The sequence below is a fragment of the Lactuca saligna genome, chromosome 8 (assembly GCF_052625555.1).
Source record: "Lactuca saligna cultivar CGN05327 chromosome 8, ASM5262555v1, whole genome shotgun sequence".
Lineage (NCBI taxonomy): Eukaryota > Viridiplantae > Streptophyta > Magnoliopsida > Asterales > Asteraceae > Lactuca > Lactuca saligna.
This window is the reverse complement of record NC_136424.1, coordinates 80,984,699-80,999,573: the sequence shown is the minus strand read 5'-3', so window position 1 is coordinate 80,999,573 and position 14,875 is coordinate 80,984,699. Positions and strand designations below refer to the sequence as shown.

The 14,875-nt window shown below is 32.6% G+C and overlaps 2 protein-coding genes across 2 annotated transcripts; both read left to right on the top strand.

Annotated features, from left to right (window-relative positions):
• Positions 1–5,342: 5,342 nt before the first annotated feature.
• Positions 5,343–9,321, top strand: LOC145009281 (serine/threonine-protein kinase ATG1c-like). Its single transcript, XM_078967986.1, has 11 exons — positions 5,343–5,877; positions 6,198–6,318; positions 6,405–6,528; positions 6,612–6,705; positions 6,795–6,875; positions 6,983–7,091; positions 7,185–7,607; positions 7,691–8,055; positions 8,148–8,436; positions 8,544–8,614; positions 8,860–9,321. Exons 1-11 carry the CDS (start codon positions 5,632–5,634, stop codon positions 9,109–9,111), a joined length of 2,175 nt encoding a protein of 724 aa, XP_078824112.1. The 5' UTR covers positions 5,343–5,631; the 3' UTR covers positions 9,112–9,321.
• Positions 9,322–10,639: 1,318 nt separating this feature from the next.
• On the top strand, positions 10,640–12,234 carry LOC145008103 (heavy metal-associated isoprenylated plant protein 8-like). Its single transcript, XM_078966724.1, has 5 exons — positions 10,640–10,715; positions 11,041–11,257; positions 11,415–11,590; positions 11,697–11,787; positions 11,870–12,234. Exons 1-5 carry the CDS (start codon positions 10,704–10,706, stop codon positions 12,232–12,234), a joined length of 861 nt encoding a protein of 286 aa, XP_078822850.1. The 5' UTR covers positions 10,640–10,703.
• Positions 12,235–14,875: the final 2,641 nt, after the last annotated feature.

Sequence of the window (14,875 nt, the reverse complement as noted above, 5' to 3'; positions counted from 1 at the left end):
CACACGAATCATGTCAGCTATTTCCTCATATGTACTTGAACATTGAGTCTTACTCAATTTGGTATTGCTCCGGATAGGTAGCTCTCCCTTCTTGGAATTTTCCATACTAAACCTCTTTAGTACCTTGTCCAAGTATGTACTCTGACTAAGTACAATTAGTCTCTTCTTTCTATATCTCAATATTCTAATCCTAAGAATATATGTAGCTTCTCCAAGGTCTTTCATGGAAAAACACTTTCCAAGCCAAGACTTAACATCTTTCAAGGTCGGAACGTCGTTACCAATGAGTAATATGTCATCGAAATATAACACCAGAAAATTTACTATACTCCTACTAGCCTTGATATACACGTAGGACTCATCTTCACTCCTAGAGAAACCAAAATCTTTGACTTTCTCATGGAAGCAAAGATCCCAGCTGCGAGATGCTTGTTTCAATCCATAAATGAATTTCTCAAGCTTGCACACTCTATTGGGAAACTTTTCACACTACTAGAAAAACAACCTTTTACAACGCGCAATGCGTGTTGTAAAACGCTCAGACGATGCGCATCAACAAAACCCTCTGAGTGATTCATGTAAGCATCCTCATGCAACTTTCCGTTAAGGAAAGCACTCTTGACATCCATCTGCCAGATTTCATAGTCATGAAAGGCAGCTATGGCAAGCAATATCCTAATATATTTAATCTTAGTTACCAGTGAGAAGGTCTCATCGTAGTCAACCCTCAGAGTTTGAGTGAAACCTTTTGCAACTAGTCGAGCCTTGAATGTATGTACATTTCCATCCATGCCGGTCTTCTTTTTGAAGATCCACTTGCACCCAACTGTCTTTCGACCTGGTACATTATCAACCAAATTCCAAACATGGTTGTCATACATGGACTTTATCTTGCTGTCCATTGCGTCTTTCCACTTGGAAGTCTTTGGGCCTGCCATTTCTTCCCTGTAATTAGTTGGTTCCTCCAAATTTACCACTGTCCTATCACTGATAAATGTATCACCAAGTAATATGGAAAGCATATAACTCAGGTGACACACTAACCCTAGTGGATCTTCGAAGAGGTAATGAGTTATCAACTGGTTCAACAGGAACTTTTGAATTTCTTCAAGATCAATGGTACTCCCACTGTCCTCTTTGAATATGAGCTCTCTTTCTAGAAAGACTCCTCTTTGTGCTACAAAAAACACGTTTTCACTAGGTTTGTAGAATAAATATCCAAAAGACTATTTTGGGTAACCAATGAAAACACATTTTTCACTTCTAGCTGCTAGCTTGTCATGAGTATCTCTTCTTACGAAAGCTTAGCAACCCCATGCTTTTTTATGTGCTAACAATGGAGCTTTACCCGTCCACATTTCGTGAGGTGTTTTGGCAACCTTCTTTGTAAGGATAAGTTTGAGGATATGGGCGGCTGTCTCTAAGGCATATCCCTAGAAATGAATAGGAAATGAAGCACGACTCATCATAGAACGAACATGTCTAACAAAGTTCGATTACGCCTCTCAGCCACACCATTTAATCGAGGCGTCCTGGGAGGAGTTAATTGTAAAACCATTCCACATGCCTTTAGATAGTCGTTGAACTCGATACTAAGATACTCTTCGCCTCTATCAGATCTAAGTATCTTTATCGTCCTGCCCAATTGATTCTCGACCCCATGTTTAAACTCCTCGAACTTTTCAAAGGTTTCTGATTCATACTTGATTAAGTAGATATAACCATATCTGCTATAATCATGGGCCAATAATATAGACTCCCCCAAACCGCAAGAACCATTCATGTAATTTACCCTTAAAACTATTACATTGAAAAAAAAATATATTATAAATCAAGTTTTGAGGTGGATTCCTACTTAGATATAGCACAACTAATCATTTACCAACAATATATCACAACCAAAAATATGTGTTATATAAAAGTATTAGAGATATGAGATAATATTCTTTTAGTGTTTTGAAATTTCGCTCACAAAAATAACAAGAGTAAAATGATAAATTGATATTAATATATGTTTCTGTCATAAAAAAAATGCTACAACCAATATGATTTTTATGTTTAAAAATTAATAAAAGTATATACTAGTTTTCACATATAATAAACACTTCCTAATAAATTACAAACACTTTAGAAATAAACAACTTATCAAAAAATATTTATTTATGTTAGCAACATTTTTTTTATTATATTCAATAAAAATACTTAAAAATGTTTATCAACGGTATCAAAACATAATAATTCAAAACTATATGGTATACATATTAATATTAAAGCTATTATCATGTCATTTTTTATGAAAAAATTTCATTCATATCCTTGTAAATTTTAAGTATTTCATCAATGTCCTTGTAAATAAAAAATTACATATTATATCATTCTAAAATTACAATATTTACATTCATATCCAAATTCGTATTTCAATTAAATTAAACTATTATAACATTAATAACCTTATTTAAAATTCAAAATTATATATGATATTACTAAAATACCATTCCTAAATGAAAGATAAAATTTAAACGATTTATATAAGATTAATCCAATTAATATTGAAAAGCTTAAAGTCAGCTTTCTCATTTGATTCTCTTACATGCCATTTTCCTCATCTTCTTTTCGTTTCTTCTTATTTCCTAATCTTATTCACATGTTGTTCAAGCTACCTAGTAACCTCATGCCCCATCTTATGAAAAAGAAATGTGTTATTTTGAGTGAATAATCAACAATTGTCTCCTTCCTCTTTAATACTGACAATTCTTGATGATTACAAATAGACTTTGACACCTATTCTATTGTCAAACTACATAATTAATCCATAAGTAACAATGTTTGATTATTTCTCATATTCTTAACCCCTCTCTCTCCCCCCCTCACACAAACACACACATCACATGTAGACAACCATGCCGTATGATAAGGTACTTTCATCTTACTTTTTGTTTCTTTGTTATCTATGTATACAAACTGGTTTAGTTAAAATCCTGATCGATTACATGAATGAAATTCTCATTTGTAACAGGTTACCATAATGATACCAAGTGTTGATCATAAATTCCCATGTTGCTACAAAAGGCCAAGAATGTCCTCAGTGATTTCCATTGTGAGTTAATTGATTTCACCCTGCAACTCATTAATTATTATAATAACTTATTGTTCGATTACTTCTTACTTTTTTGGTCTCATGAGAGTTTCAAGGTCAAGGATGATCTTGATAATCTTATTTGATTACCACTTGTTAGGTGTAATTTACAAGTAAGGTTAGCTATAAAGATTAGAACTAAGATTTTTTTTCCATGTAGTGTATTTTTTGGGGATGCCAGGAATTAGAGATGAAGTGTTTGCTGAAGATACCAAATAACATCCTGCCCAATCTTAATCTTAAACTCATCAAAACGTACTATTAATCTGGTGATTTGTGATGTGTTCGCAAACTGTTCGATAAAATTACCAATCCAGATATGCATTGAGGTGAAGAAAAAGAAAAAAACTTCACGTAACAGAAAAAAATGAGAAGAGCTTGGGACTTTTCGCTATTAATCTAATTAAAATGGTTTAAATTTAAAAAAAAGGTTATTTTAGTAACTTTGTATATAATTTGTAACTTTAGTCTTTAAATAATTTTCTTAATATTATATTAGTTTCATTTTAATTAAAATTTATAGGAACAAAATTTTCCAAATTTTAATAACTTTTACCACTAAGTTAAATATTTTCTCTGGAAGTTAACTTCTTTTAATAATATTTTTTTTATATAAATTTAATCGATTTATTCTTATTTATCTGCAATAATAATTAATTGTAAAAAACTTCGTTCCGGATAATGTAATAAAATTTGTCAATATAAGCAACCATTACTTGTCAATGGGCTAAAACTGGTCCGATATAGTTGTTTTGAATTGGGTTAATAACTTAGGAGGGTAATAAGGTTTTAATTTTGTTCACTTTAGGTCCTTAATGTTTTTTTGTACATATTACACCAACATGTTTGTTATAACTATTTAAAAAAGACAATAAGGTTTTAATTTTGTCCACAATAGGTCCATAACATCTTTTATTATACATATTACACCAATATGGTTGTTATAACCGTTTAAAGAAGGATAATAAGGTTTAATTGTGTCCACATTAGGTCCCTATTTTTAATATGTTTATCATTTCATCTAACTATTTTACAATTTATATTAGTATCTAGTTAGATATCATTTCATCTTTTCATTTTAGTCGCCCATTCACCACAACCACAGTTTCAATCAAAAGGTTACGTAAGCCAGTGGTGAAGTCAGGTCAAAGTAAAAAAGTATCCCCGAAAAGTAATGAGATATCCCCAATAAGTAATAGCTTCGCCAATTGGACATCCCCGATAAGCAATTACTTATCGGGGATACCTCGTTATTTGTCGGAGATACTCTTTTACTTTGACTCTAGCTCTGTTACCGACTTATAAGCTATCCGGAATTTATATAATGATATAAAATGGCATTTAAAAAATATGTTTTCTTAATTAATTAAGATATATATATATATATATATATATATATATATATATATATATATATATTAAACTAGTCTAAGTAGCTTCTTAAAATGCTAGTTTATAAGTTACTTTTTGGCTTGCTAAACATGACAACTTAAAAAATATCGAAAAATAAACTAGCTTATAAGCTAGATGTGGCGCCAAATATAGTCTTAATCATTAAAACTTTCATTATTATTAGTTTTTTTTTTTTCATAAAAATGATTTTTTTTTGTTATGTAACATTTCAATTAAAATCGTTGTAGTGGTGAATGAGCGACTAAAATGAAAATATGAAATGATGAAGCCATCTAACTAGATATTAATACAAATTGTAAAACAGTTAGATGAAATGATAAAAATATTAAAAATATGGACCTAATCTGGACACAGTTAAATATTATTATATTTTTTAAAACAGTTATAACAACCATGTTGGTATAATATGTACACAAAAAGACGTTAGAAACTTAATATGAACAAAATTAAAACATTGTTATCATTTTTAAACGATTTATAACAACAATATTTGTGTAATATGTAAAAAAAAAAACCATAACAAAGTTAAAACCTTATTACCTCTAGATCATTAATCCTTCTTAATTTGTTTTTCCATGACAAAAAATAATAATAAGTATTTAGGTAAAATATTAAAAGCAATATTATAATTTTTTTTTTTTTTTTTTTGTAGTTTTGAATATTTTTTGTATAATAATTAATATAGTTAAACTTAACGCAATTAATTCTTCGGATAATGATTAACGATCAAATTTACCAAAGATTTGAAATTCCATGATAATGCGCACAACGCACACGGCACACAATAGCTTTTGCCAGCGGAAAAACCTTCCAAGAAACATAACACAGCGTATTATATAAAACCCTCTTTTTTGACCTTATCGATTACTCCATCTAATCGAAGATCAAAACTCATGCTAACATTTTAATCGTATGAGACAAAAACTTCCAAATTTTCATCAAAATCATTCATTCATTCAATCAATTTGTTCTCTGTATCTTACAAACGTAGATGTCGCCGGAAATCAGTAGCTGATCTTCTTTAGTTCAAATCGAAGCTACAAGATTAGGGTTTTTTTTGTTTTGCTGTTTTAACTTGCTGGATGATGGCTCAATCTTCGTACAGAGTTCGATCGGTTGGGGATTACGTTGTCGGTAAACAGCTCGGGTCGGGTTCATTTTCTGTAGTCTGGCATGCGAGGCATAAGGTCCATGGAACCGAAGTTGCTATCAAGGAAATTCTCACCGGAAAACTGAACAAAAAATTGGAAGAGAGTCTCATGTCTGAGATTGATATCTTGAGTAATATTAATCATCCTAATATTATTCGACTGCACGAGATGATCAAGGTGCTCTGTTTGTTATATTTTAATGACTCTCTAATGAAATTAAAGTGCTTTTTCCGTTTTTCATTAGTTGACATTGTGATTACTTTTAAAAAATTGAGGTTAATAAACTGATTTTCTCACTGTGGATGAGTCCTTTACTTGTGAGGATTATTACGATCGCCACATTTAACATCATAACGATCCATACCGGTAGATTGGAAAATCTTGGTGCTAACTTTAGAATCAAATTTTGATCAATCGGTGCATCCGGTTATATTGGATTTCTGTTTCATAGAACTGTTTTCAAATTGCTTACAAAAGTCTCACATGTCTGGAATTAGGAGCCCGGAAAGATACATCTTGTGCTTGAATACTGCAAAGGAGGTGATCTATCTATGTTTATCCAAAGACGTCAAGGTAGAATTCCCAAATCAACATCCTTGCATCTTATGCAGCAATTAGGTATCTATCCAAAAAAATTCCTTTTCCTTTTTTAAATCACTAGTATTGGAGAATGCTTGAACTTGATTGCTTTTTTATTTGTACAGCTGCTGGTTTGAAAGTCCTTCGTGATAATCAAATTATCCATAGAGATCTAAAGCCACAGAATCTCCTACTCTCTTCAAATGAGGACAATTCAACATTGAAGATTGCAGATTTTGGCTTTGCAAGGTAAAGTAATTCCATCTTCATATATAACCATGAGCCATACCTTAAAGCTTAGATACAAAAGTAATATGTTATTGCATTTACAGGTCTTTGCAACCTAGAGGCCTTGCTGAAACCTTATGTGGCTCACCACTTTATATGGCACCAGAAATAATGCAACTTCATAAGTATGATGCCAAGGTGCTACATTCTGTAAAAAATCAGGGTATCCTTTAGTTTACTTTCTGTTTCACTCTATATCCTATATTAACATAGAAATGGAACAACAGGCAGATCTATGGAGTGTTGGTGCCATTCTATTTCAACTTGTAACTGGGAGAACACCATTTACCGGAAACAATCAAATTCAGGTTTATATATTACCATCAGATGTTTGGGTTTCAAGGATATAATATTTTTTTTTTTTTTTTTTTTTCTATAATAATTCAAGTTAACAATCATTTCACCTTACACACAGTTACTTCAAAATATCATGAAATCGACAGAATTGCAATTTCCTCCAGATGTAAAGGACTTAAGTCCTGAGTGCGTTGATCTCTGTCGAAAATTACTGCGACAAAATCCAGGTATTTATAATTTATACTCATAAAAGAAATTAGAAGCATGTTTTTATTTCAATTAATCAAGAATTATAATCACTTAATTACTTTGATGGACAGTGGAAAGATTGACTTTTGAGGAGTTCTTTACACACCCATTTTTCACCCAATCAAAACCTGATGAAATGTCAAGGAAGCCACGGAGAATGACAGAAGGGTTTTCTTACCCTAAAAGCTCAGCTTATAAAAACAAAGAAGAAAATTCACAAGAAGATAATTTACCATTTACTCTAGATGATGAATCCAATGGTCCTGATATAGTACGAAGATCACCTTTGAGATCTACATACGGATTTTCTTTAGATAATGAAGTTGATAGAACAAACTTTTCAAAAGACATGGAGATTTCTTCAAGGTATAGTAGCATCAAACACAAACAAGAAAATAACGGATTTGGATCTGGAAATCGTAAATCATCAAAAGGGAATCTGAAAGAAGCTTTGATATCAACCGATCCCAGACCCGTAAATATCCGTTCCAAAGGTATGTTTTTCCATCTATTTCCATTTTTAATTTATTCACATCATCATGAAATTAAGTTATTGAATTCATCTTGCTTTATACAGTTGTGGATTCGTTGGAGTTGATTGATCAGGATTATGTTTTGGTATCTGGTCCACTAGGGGACACTTCATCTGTAGCAAGTGTTACTAAAGTGAGCCAAAAAGCATTTAAATCAGGAAGTCCACCTGTACATTCTAGGGTGAACATTCATTCAACACCTAGTGCACCTTTACCAATCATTGGTGGGACCCCTAGTAAAATCCGGTTGACCGGAAGCTTTGAAAGTCAATGCTCTGCACCCTCTGGGACATCACATGGATCGGTTGATATAGTTGATGCTTTAGAACAACCATCAACTGACAGCATGGCAAGAATCAAGTCATTGCATGATTGTGCTTCTGCTATCTCTGACTTGGTCAATGAAAAGGTGTGTTGGAAATCAGTTTAATTACTTCAATGCTTTCTGTAAATTAGTTTACTTTTTGTTATTGATTGTTTTCATTTTCTGTTATGTGAAAGATCGAGTCTGGGAATCGACTTGAAGCGTTTTCAATTCAGCTTGTGATTCTTGCTATATGGAAGCAAGCACTGGATATCTGTCACACACAGGCTGCTTCAGCTATTAAAGGAAGTCCAAGCCTAGATATTTCAACTTCTAACAAGATCTCAAAAAGGGAAAATGATACTACTGATATTAATGAATGTCTGGAAAATGCAAAGTCTCCAGAGGATGTTTGTTCTCATATTGAGAGAATTTTTCTTGGTGAAGTTGAAACTGCTGAAGAACTTACCAAAGTTATAGAGCCTGGTATGCCTTTTAAACCACATTATAATCTGGTTATCTGGAAGAAAATGATAAGTTAATAATATATTGGCATATTGTCCTTTATTATTATTTTATTCTCTCTTCTACAGGAAATGTTGGGATGCCGGATGCAATGGAAACAATATTTCAGGCTGCCCTTAATTTTGGAAGACACGGGGCAGTAAGTCTTTTGTTCACTTGTTAAAAATTTCATACTTACATTACATCTATACAATAATACAAATAATACACACGAGTAAAAGAAAATAATTTATTACTTTGGGAAGAATGACTAAATTTGAAACGAATTGTCACACCTTTTTGGATGGGACAAAGAAATTTCAATTTTTATTGTATTGACATCACTTCCAGTCTGTCATGTCATGTCCTGTCCTGACCTGACAAAAGTGCGTGTGGATTTGGTAGGTGGATGAATACATGGGGTTTGCTGAAAATGCGGCGGTGTTTTATACAAAAGCAGTGAGATTGTTAAGTTTTCTTCTAGTGGAAGCGCCTTCGTTGATTCTTAATCCTCCATTTTCTATCACAAATTCGGATCGATATAGGCTCAGAACGTATATTGATGTTATTAACAACAGACAAAGTCATTCAAGATCTCAAAGAATGACACTTCTCAAGGGTGGAGGTGGTGGTGATGATCAACATTCTTCAGCTTGAAATGAAATATGCAGTTGGTATATTTTTTATTTAGAGAGGAAGGAGCATGAATTGTAAAATTCTTTGTTGTACAGCTATTCTTTATGTGACTGGGATCTGATTGTTATGTGGGCTGGTTGTGAATTGTGAATATTCAACATTTATGTAATTTTTAGACTGATAGCTCAAAAGGGCAGAAGTTAATGAAAAGATAAAAAAAATTGGACAAAATCTGGAAATTTGGGAGTTTGAATTTATAACTCTTCAACTTAGCTTATAATTAATTACAGCATAAAAGTTTTTTTTTTAACTAGTGATATTTAATTGATTAGTTAAAATTCGATGTTTGTTTTACTATTTTGTTAAAGTTATTTTTATTATGAAAAAAATCTATTTATTTAAGTCATAAAATAGCCACACAAATTGCAAATGAGGCCATGAGGGGGGCCTCATATATGCGGTTTGGTAGCCTTGTCCTCAATCCGTTACCGAACTAAACAAAATGGTACATATATTTCGCCTCTACGCAAATATGGTTTATATTTCAAGCTTTTAAAAATTTGTGTTAAAAGGTATTAATCATTTTCACAATTAGCTTCCCCCATCGCATATGTGTCTTTTTAAGACACATTAACGAGTTTCTATTTTCAGAAAGATGTAATCTTACAATCTAAATATATTATGATTCTTTGAGATCATTAGATCAAAACTCACCTAATATTGTCACAATAGTATTAAATAGACATAATCTCTACCCCCTTGGCCCTTGGTTTGGTAACTATAATCCCATGTAATCTCTTATGATTAATTTTATTATTTTAGTTTGAAAGTGTAAATTAAAATACAACAGATCTAAAAAAAAATATTTTTTTTTGTAGGTGACCAGGTGATTATTTAAAGTCCTAGTACATATACAAAATTATAAAAAAAATTACGATCAATCATTTAAATCCTATATAAAATAATTATGAAACACTATGAACTACGCTTTATTTCACCATATGAAATGGTAATTTAGGCTGAATTGAAGCATGAAAAAAAAACATAAAAAAATAAGGTCATATATTTTTATTTTTATGGTTATATAATGCCTGAAATTGGAGTTTAAATCCTATATATTATTTAAAAAATATAGAGTTTGATTACATTAAAAATAATTTTAGTTGTCCTTTTAAAAATATTTATCATCTTTAAGTTTAAGACGCGAGCTTTATGTCTAAAATAAAGTTAGCGGAAGTTGTAATTCTAGCAAAAGTTAAATGTTTTTATACCATTATATTATATTTGAAATAAATATATATAAAAGGAAGTGACGACAATCTGAGTTATAAAATCAAACATTCAAACTGATTATTTTATTATCGAAAAGAGATATTTAAGACGTGTGATACATAATTTTTTGTTAAAAACTCCATCTCCTCTACAATTTGATACCATTACTTCTCCTACCAAAAAACTAGTGTGTATGTGTGTGTGAGAGAGAAAATACTAGAGTGGTGTATATATACGCACAACACATCCCACCATAAGCATGTCAGTTTCTGTGTAATTGTGCTCCCGCCATACTCTCTCTTTGTTGCATTTTCTTACCATTCTCGATCAAGGCATCAACCATGGGAGGAAAGGTACAAATCTACATTCTCCTCTTTTCCAAAATCGTATGGAAGCTGAACGAGTAATTTTGATTGAATCCGTTATGATACAAGTTTTATGGATAGAATAAACTCGTTGATTCATCTCTATGTTATTTTTCCATTTGTTTCGTTATTTTCATCAAATTTCTAAAAAAATTCTCTACTTACAAACACAATGTAAGTGTAATACTGTGCACAACACTATAGATCATACGTGATTACGTTCGATCGGTTGACTATTTGATTATATGATTCATGATTCTACTAGCTTCTTGAAGTATTGATATGTATTTCTGTTTGATTTTGAACATGGAAGAACAAGCAACGGGGGAACGTGAATGAGAATGTGAACATCGAAGAACAGAATCTCGAGGAAACTAACAACGATGGCGCTGATGAAAACTCAAACGAATCAAAAGCCAAAAATAATAATAACAACAACAAGCAAGGTAACGTAGTGATAGTGTTGGCAGTTTACCTTCATTGTCAAGGTTGTGTTGAAACGGTCGTGAAATCGCTGAGGGGATTCGATGGTAATCACTAATTACTCAATAAATTAATCATTTATGGTGTTTAATTTGTATATATATATATCATGAATGAATCAATATTAATTACTCAATAAACTAATCATTTATGGTATTAATTAATTCTTACCGAATGATGATTTGATTTGATTTGATTAATTAGGCGTTGAAGAAATAGAACCAAACACAAAGGATAATCGTGTGATCGTGAAAGGCAAAAACGCCGATCCCATCAAAATCGCAGAGCGTCTCAGGCAAAAGTCAGGAAAACATGTTGACCTCATTTCTCCTGTACCTAAGAAACAACATGAAAAGAAGCAACAAGAGAAGAAGCAAGAGGTACTGAATCAAATCAATTTCAAATGTAGATCGATTCCATGGATGACATTGTACTAATTAAATCTTGTTCTAATTCATGATGATGATGATCTATTATTATCTATAGGCACCGAAGGTGGTGGATGCAGTGTTGAAGATGCACTTACACTGTGAGGGTTGCGCCAAAGAAGTAAAGCATTGCATCCACAAGATGCAAGGTTTGGCAAATTAATTGATGATCGGATGTTAATTTTTTGGTGCATGATAATAGCTAATTATATTATTATTTATATATAACAGGAGTACAAACTGTGAACATTGATATGAAGGCATCCCATTCGCTTGTAATAGTGAAAGGTAGTTTTGATCCAAAAGATCTAGTGACGTACATTAGCAAGCGAGCAGGAAGGCATGCAGAGATAGTGAATGCAAAGAAAAACCAAAACAAGAATAAGAATGATGGAGGAGGAGGAGGTGATCAACAACAAAAGGGGGAGAATGATCAGAATTGGAATGGGAAGAAAGAAAAAGGAAATGATAATAATAACAATAATAATAAGAAGAAGAACACTACTGGGTTTGCATACCCACAGTTTCCTCCAGAGCTTGTTTATGCGCAAGATCTATTTAGCGATGAAAACCCTAATGCATGCTCCATAATGTAGATATAAACATGCTTCATCAATACTTTTGAGTTTTGACACCATGCACAATTTTGTGATATTTTTCATTTAAACTTATATACATGCATCTTGATTTGTCTGTTGGGGATCTTTTATGGTTTCGCTAATCATAATATAAACCTACTTAATTACACACAATCTACTCTAATTTCTTTCTGTTACATATATAATTTTGTTTTCAATTTTTGGTAAATTAATTGTCATTGTAAATTCTAGTCTTTTTCTTTTGTAAAGTATCTAAACAATCACAACAGTGATCATTACGTGACATGTTTTGAAGTAGCCTTATAATTCTTCCAATCATATCCGGATATGTATTAAAAGGCTTTTTTCAGATCAAAATTTTGAATTTTAAATGGACCATTTATTGGAATCATACCCAATATGACTCTTCTTCATAAGCGGTTCAATAGGGGTATTGTTAGGGATGAGCAAAAGGACCGAACCGGCCGGAACCGGGAACCGGCTTCGGTCAAAATCAAGAACCGAACCGGCCCGGCGGTTCTTCCGGTTTCGGTTCTACCAGTTCCTGGTTCCTACCAGTTCTTGTTGTGTCTTCAAATGTTGGAACCGGTTTTCCAAAAATAGCATCATACGGTTCCAGGTTTTGCCGGTTCTACCGGTTCCAATTATATCGGTTCCGGTTTCTACCGGTTCCTGGTTCCAAAAATCCACAAAAATAACGTCCCGGTCCCGACCCGACCGGTTCCATTGGGTTTCGGTTCCGGTACTGGTTCCGACCGGTTCCCCGGTCCATATGCTCATCCCTAGGTATTGTTGAACAATATGGTTATGTGCTTTCTTGTAAAAATCAAAAGAGAAACAGCTTCTCAAACCTCTATGTTCTTAAAAAATTTAACATACCAAACATAAATATCAGTAAAAGAAGAAAAAACATTATTCTTTTGATAATAATCAACAAAAAACAAGCAATTTTTTTTTTTTTTTTTTTTTTTTTTTTTGTTTTTTTGTTTTTCAAATGCTATGCCATTGATAGTCCCACAAGTTGTAGAGAATCCCAAATATCATTTCCTAGTTACAAGATGTACACAATCATAATTTGATTGTGATTAACAACATTTTGACAAATGGTAGTATTGCCCACCTAAAAATTATAACATATACAGATTCTTTCCTATTACTCTTCAAATTCGAAATCAATAATTCAATTTACTTTTATGTATGGTTTATGGGTGTTATAAAATACCTGTCAATAATCACATACTTTCCTATAGAAGTTCCAGTTATATAAGTTCATTCTTAAACCATAAATGATTCATCAACATAGTAACTGTAGGGAAATTTAGGGTTAGTGGTGGAGATCTGGATACCAACTTAGATCGTGATATCACTTTCCGAACTGATATTTCTACCATATGTCCGAGCTACAAGAAATTCAGCCTAGGATAATCTAAGTAGACATCTACAATTCTAGGCACATAAATCGTAAGCCAATATGCTAGGGGATTCTATGAAAGTATGATGAAAAACGAGAGCTTAAGATCGTGTATCTCTTCTGAAAAGAAGAGCCATTTATATAATAAACGATATTAGGGTTTCATTTGGGTTGGGCCGCTATGGGTTCCTTTGGAAACAAGTCAGGGTAATCCGGATTTTAATGAAGATTTAGGGTTACCAAAACTAACGAGTTTCGTTAGTTTTACCATAATTACCCTCAAGAATCGGAATAACCCACTAAGTACCCATATGTAAAATTCGGAGAGGTTTTGGGGCGCTACCTCAAACCTAGTGGGACCCCAGCCAGTGGCTCTGCCCCTTGGACCCCGCTAGGGTCGCTGCCCCTAGACCCCGCCAAAGGGGTGCTACTGATGGGTTTTGGTCATAAGACATCCTATGTGCTCATACAAACCCTAATGCTTGGATCTAGGTTTCTCTATTGTACATGCTTTGAATCCAAGACTATAAACCCTAATTCTAGCATGGAAGTAATCATATTAACATGTAATTAGGTTTAAGAACATACCTTGATTGTTATATAGCAATAACAATCACAACTCCACCTTGGATTGACTTTGGAATGCTTAGAGTCACAAGTGTCACTCCTCTAATGGCTTACAAACACCATAAGCAAGTGGAGAAGGTATAAAGAGAGAGGTGAGAGGTTAGAATTCGTATCTAGGACCTCTTGGGAAGGGATACCCGAATTCATGACCCTAGGGGTGTTTATATAGGTGTAGAGATAGGGTTTCAGTCATTATCCTTATCTAGTTGATTATCCATTAAGCAACCAATAAGATAATCCTTGAATCCTTATCATACTCGAATTCTAAGGCTTTCCAACCTTAAATTCGTCCACCATATAAATAAGATAATCCTTACCTTATTTTGTAACTATCACATAATTACAAATCAGCCCCTCTAGTTTAATTAATTATATTTGATCACAAAACTAATTCTTAATTAATTATTGACCAATATTAATTAAACAAATATGATTTCTCCTTTAATATATTATTCTTATAACATATTAATAAATCATATTATCCTCTCTCTCTTTATTCATTTCTCCAATCAAGTTGCTTTGGTGAAGGCAACCCAAAAGGACCATGCACCATCGGGTCAAGTACATACCAAAATAGTTATGGACTTAGACACTAATCCA

Coding starts and splice junctions, on each gene's coding strand:
- LOC145009281 (XM_078967986.1), top strand. CDS start 5,632: ATGATGGCTCAATCTTCGTACAGAGTTCGATCGGTTGGGGATTACGTT. Junction 6,319..6,404: donor GCATCTTATGCAGCAATTAG/GTATCTATCCAA, acceptor TTATTTGTACAG/CTGCTGGTTTGAAAGTCCTT. Junction 7,608..7,690: donor CGTAAATATCCGTTCCAAAG/GTATGTTTTTCC, acceptor TGCTTTATACAG/TTGTGGATTCGTTGGAGTTG.
- LOC145008103 (XM_078966724.1), top strand. Junction 11,258..11,414: donor ATCGCTGAGGGGATTCGATG/GTAATCACTAAT, acceptor TTGATTAATTAG/GCGTTGAAGAAATAGAACCA. Junction 11,788..11,869: donor TTGCATCCACAAGATGCAAG/GTTTGGCAAATT, acceptor TATATATAACAG/GAGTACAAACTGTGAACATT.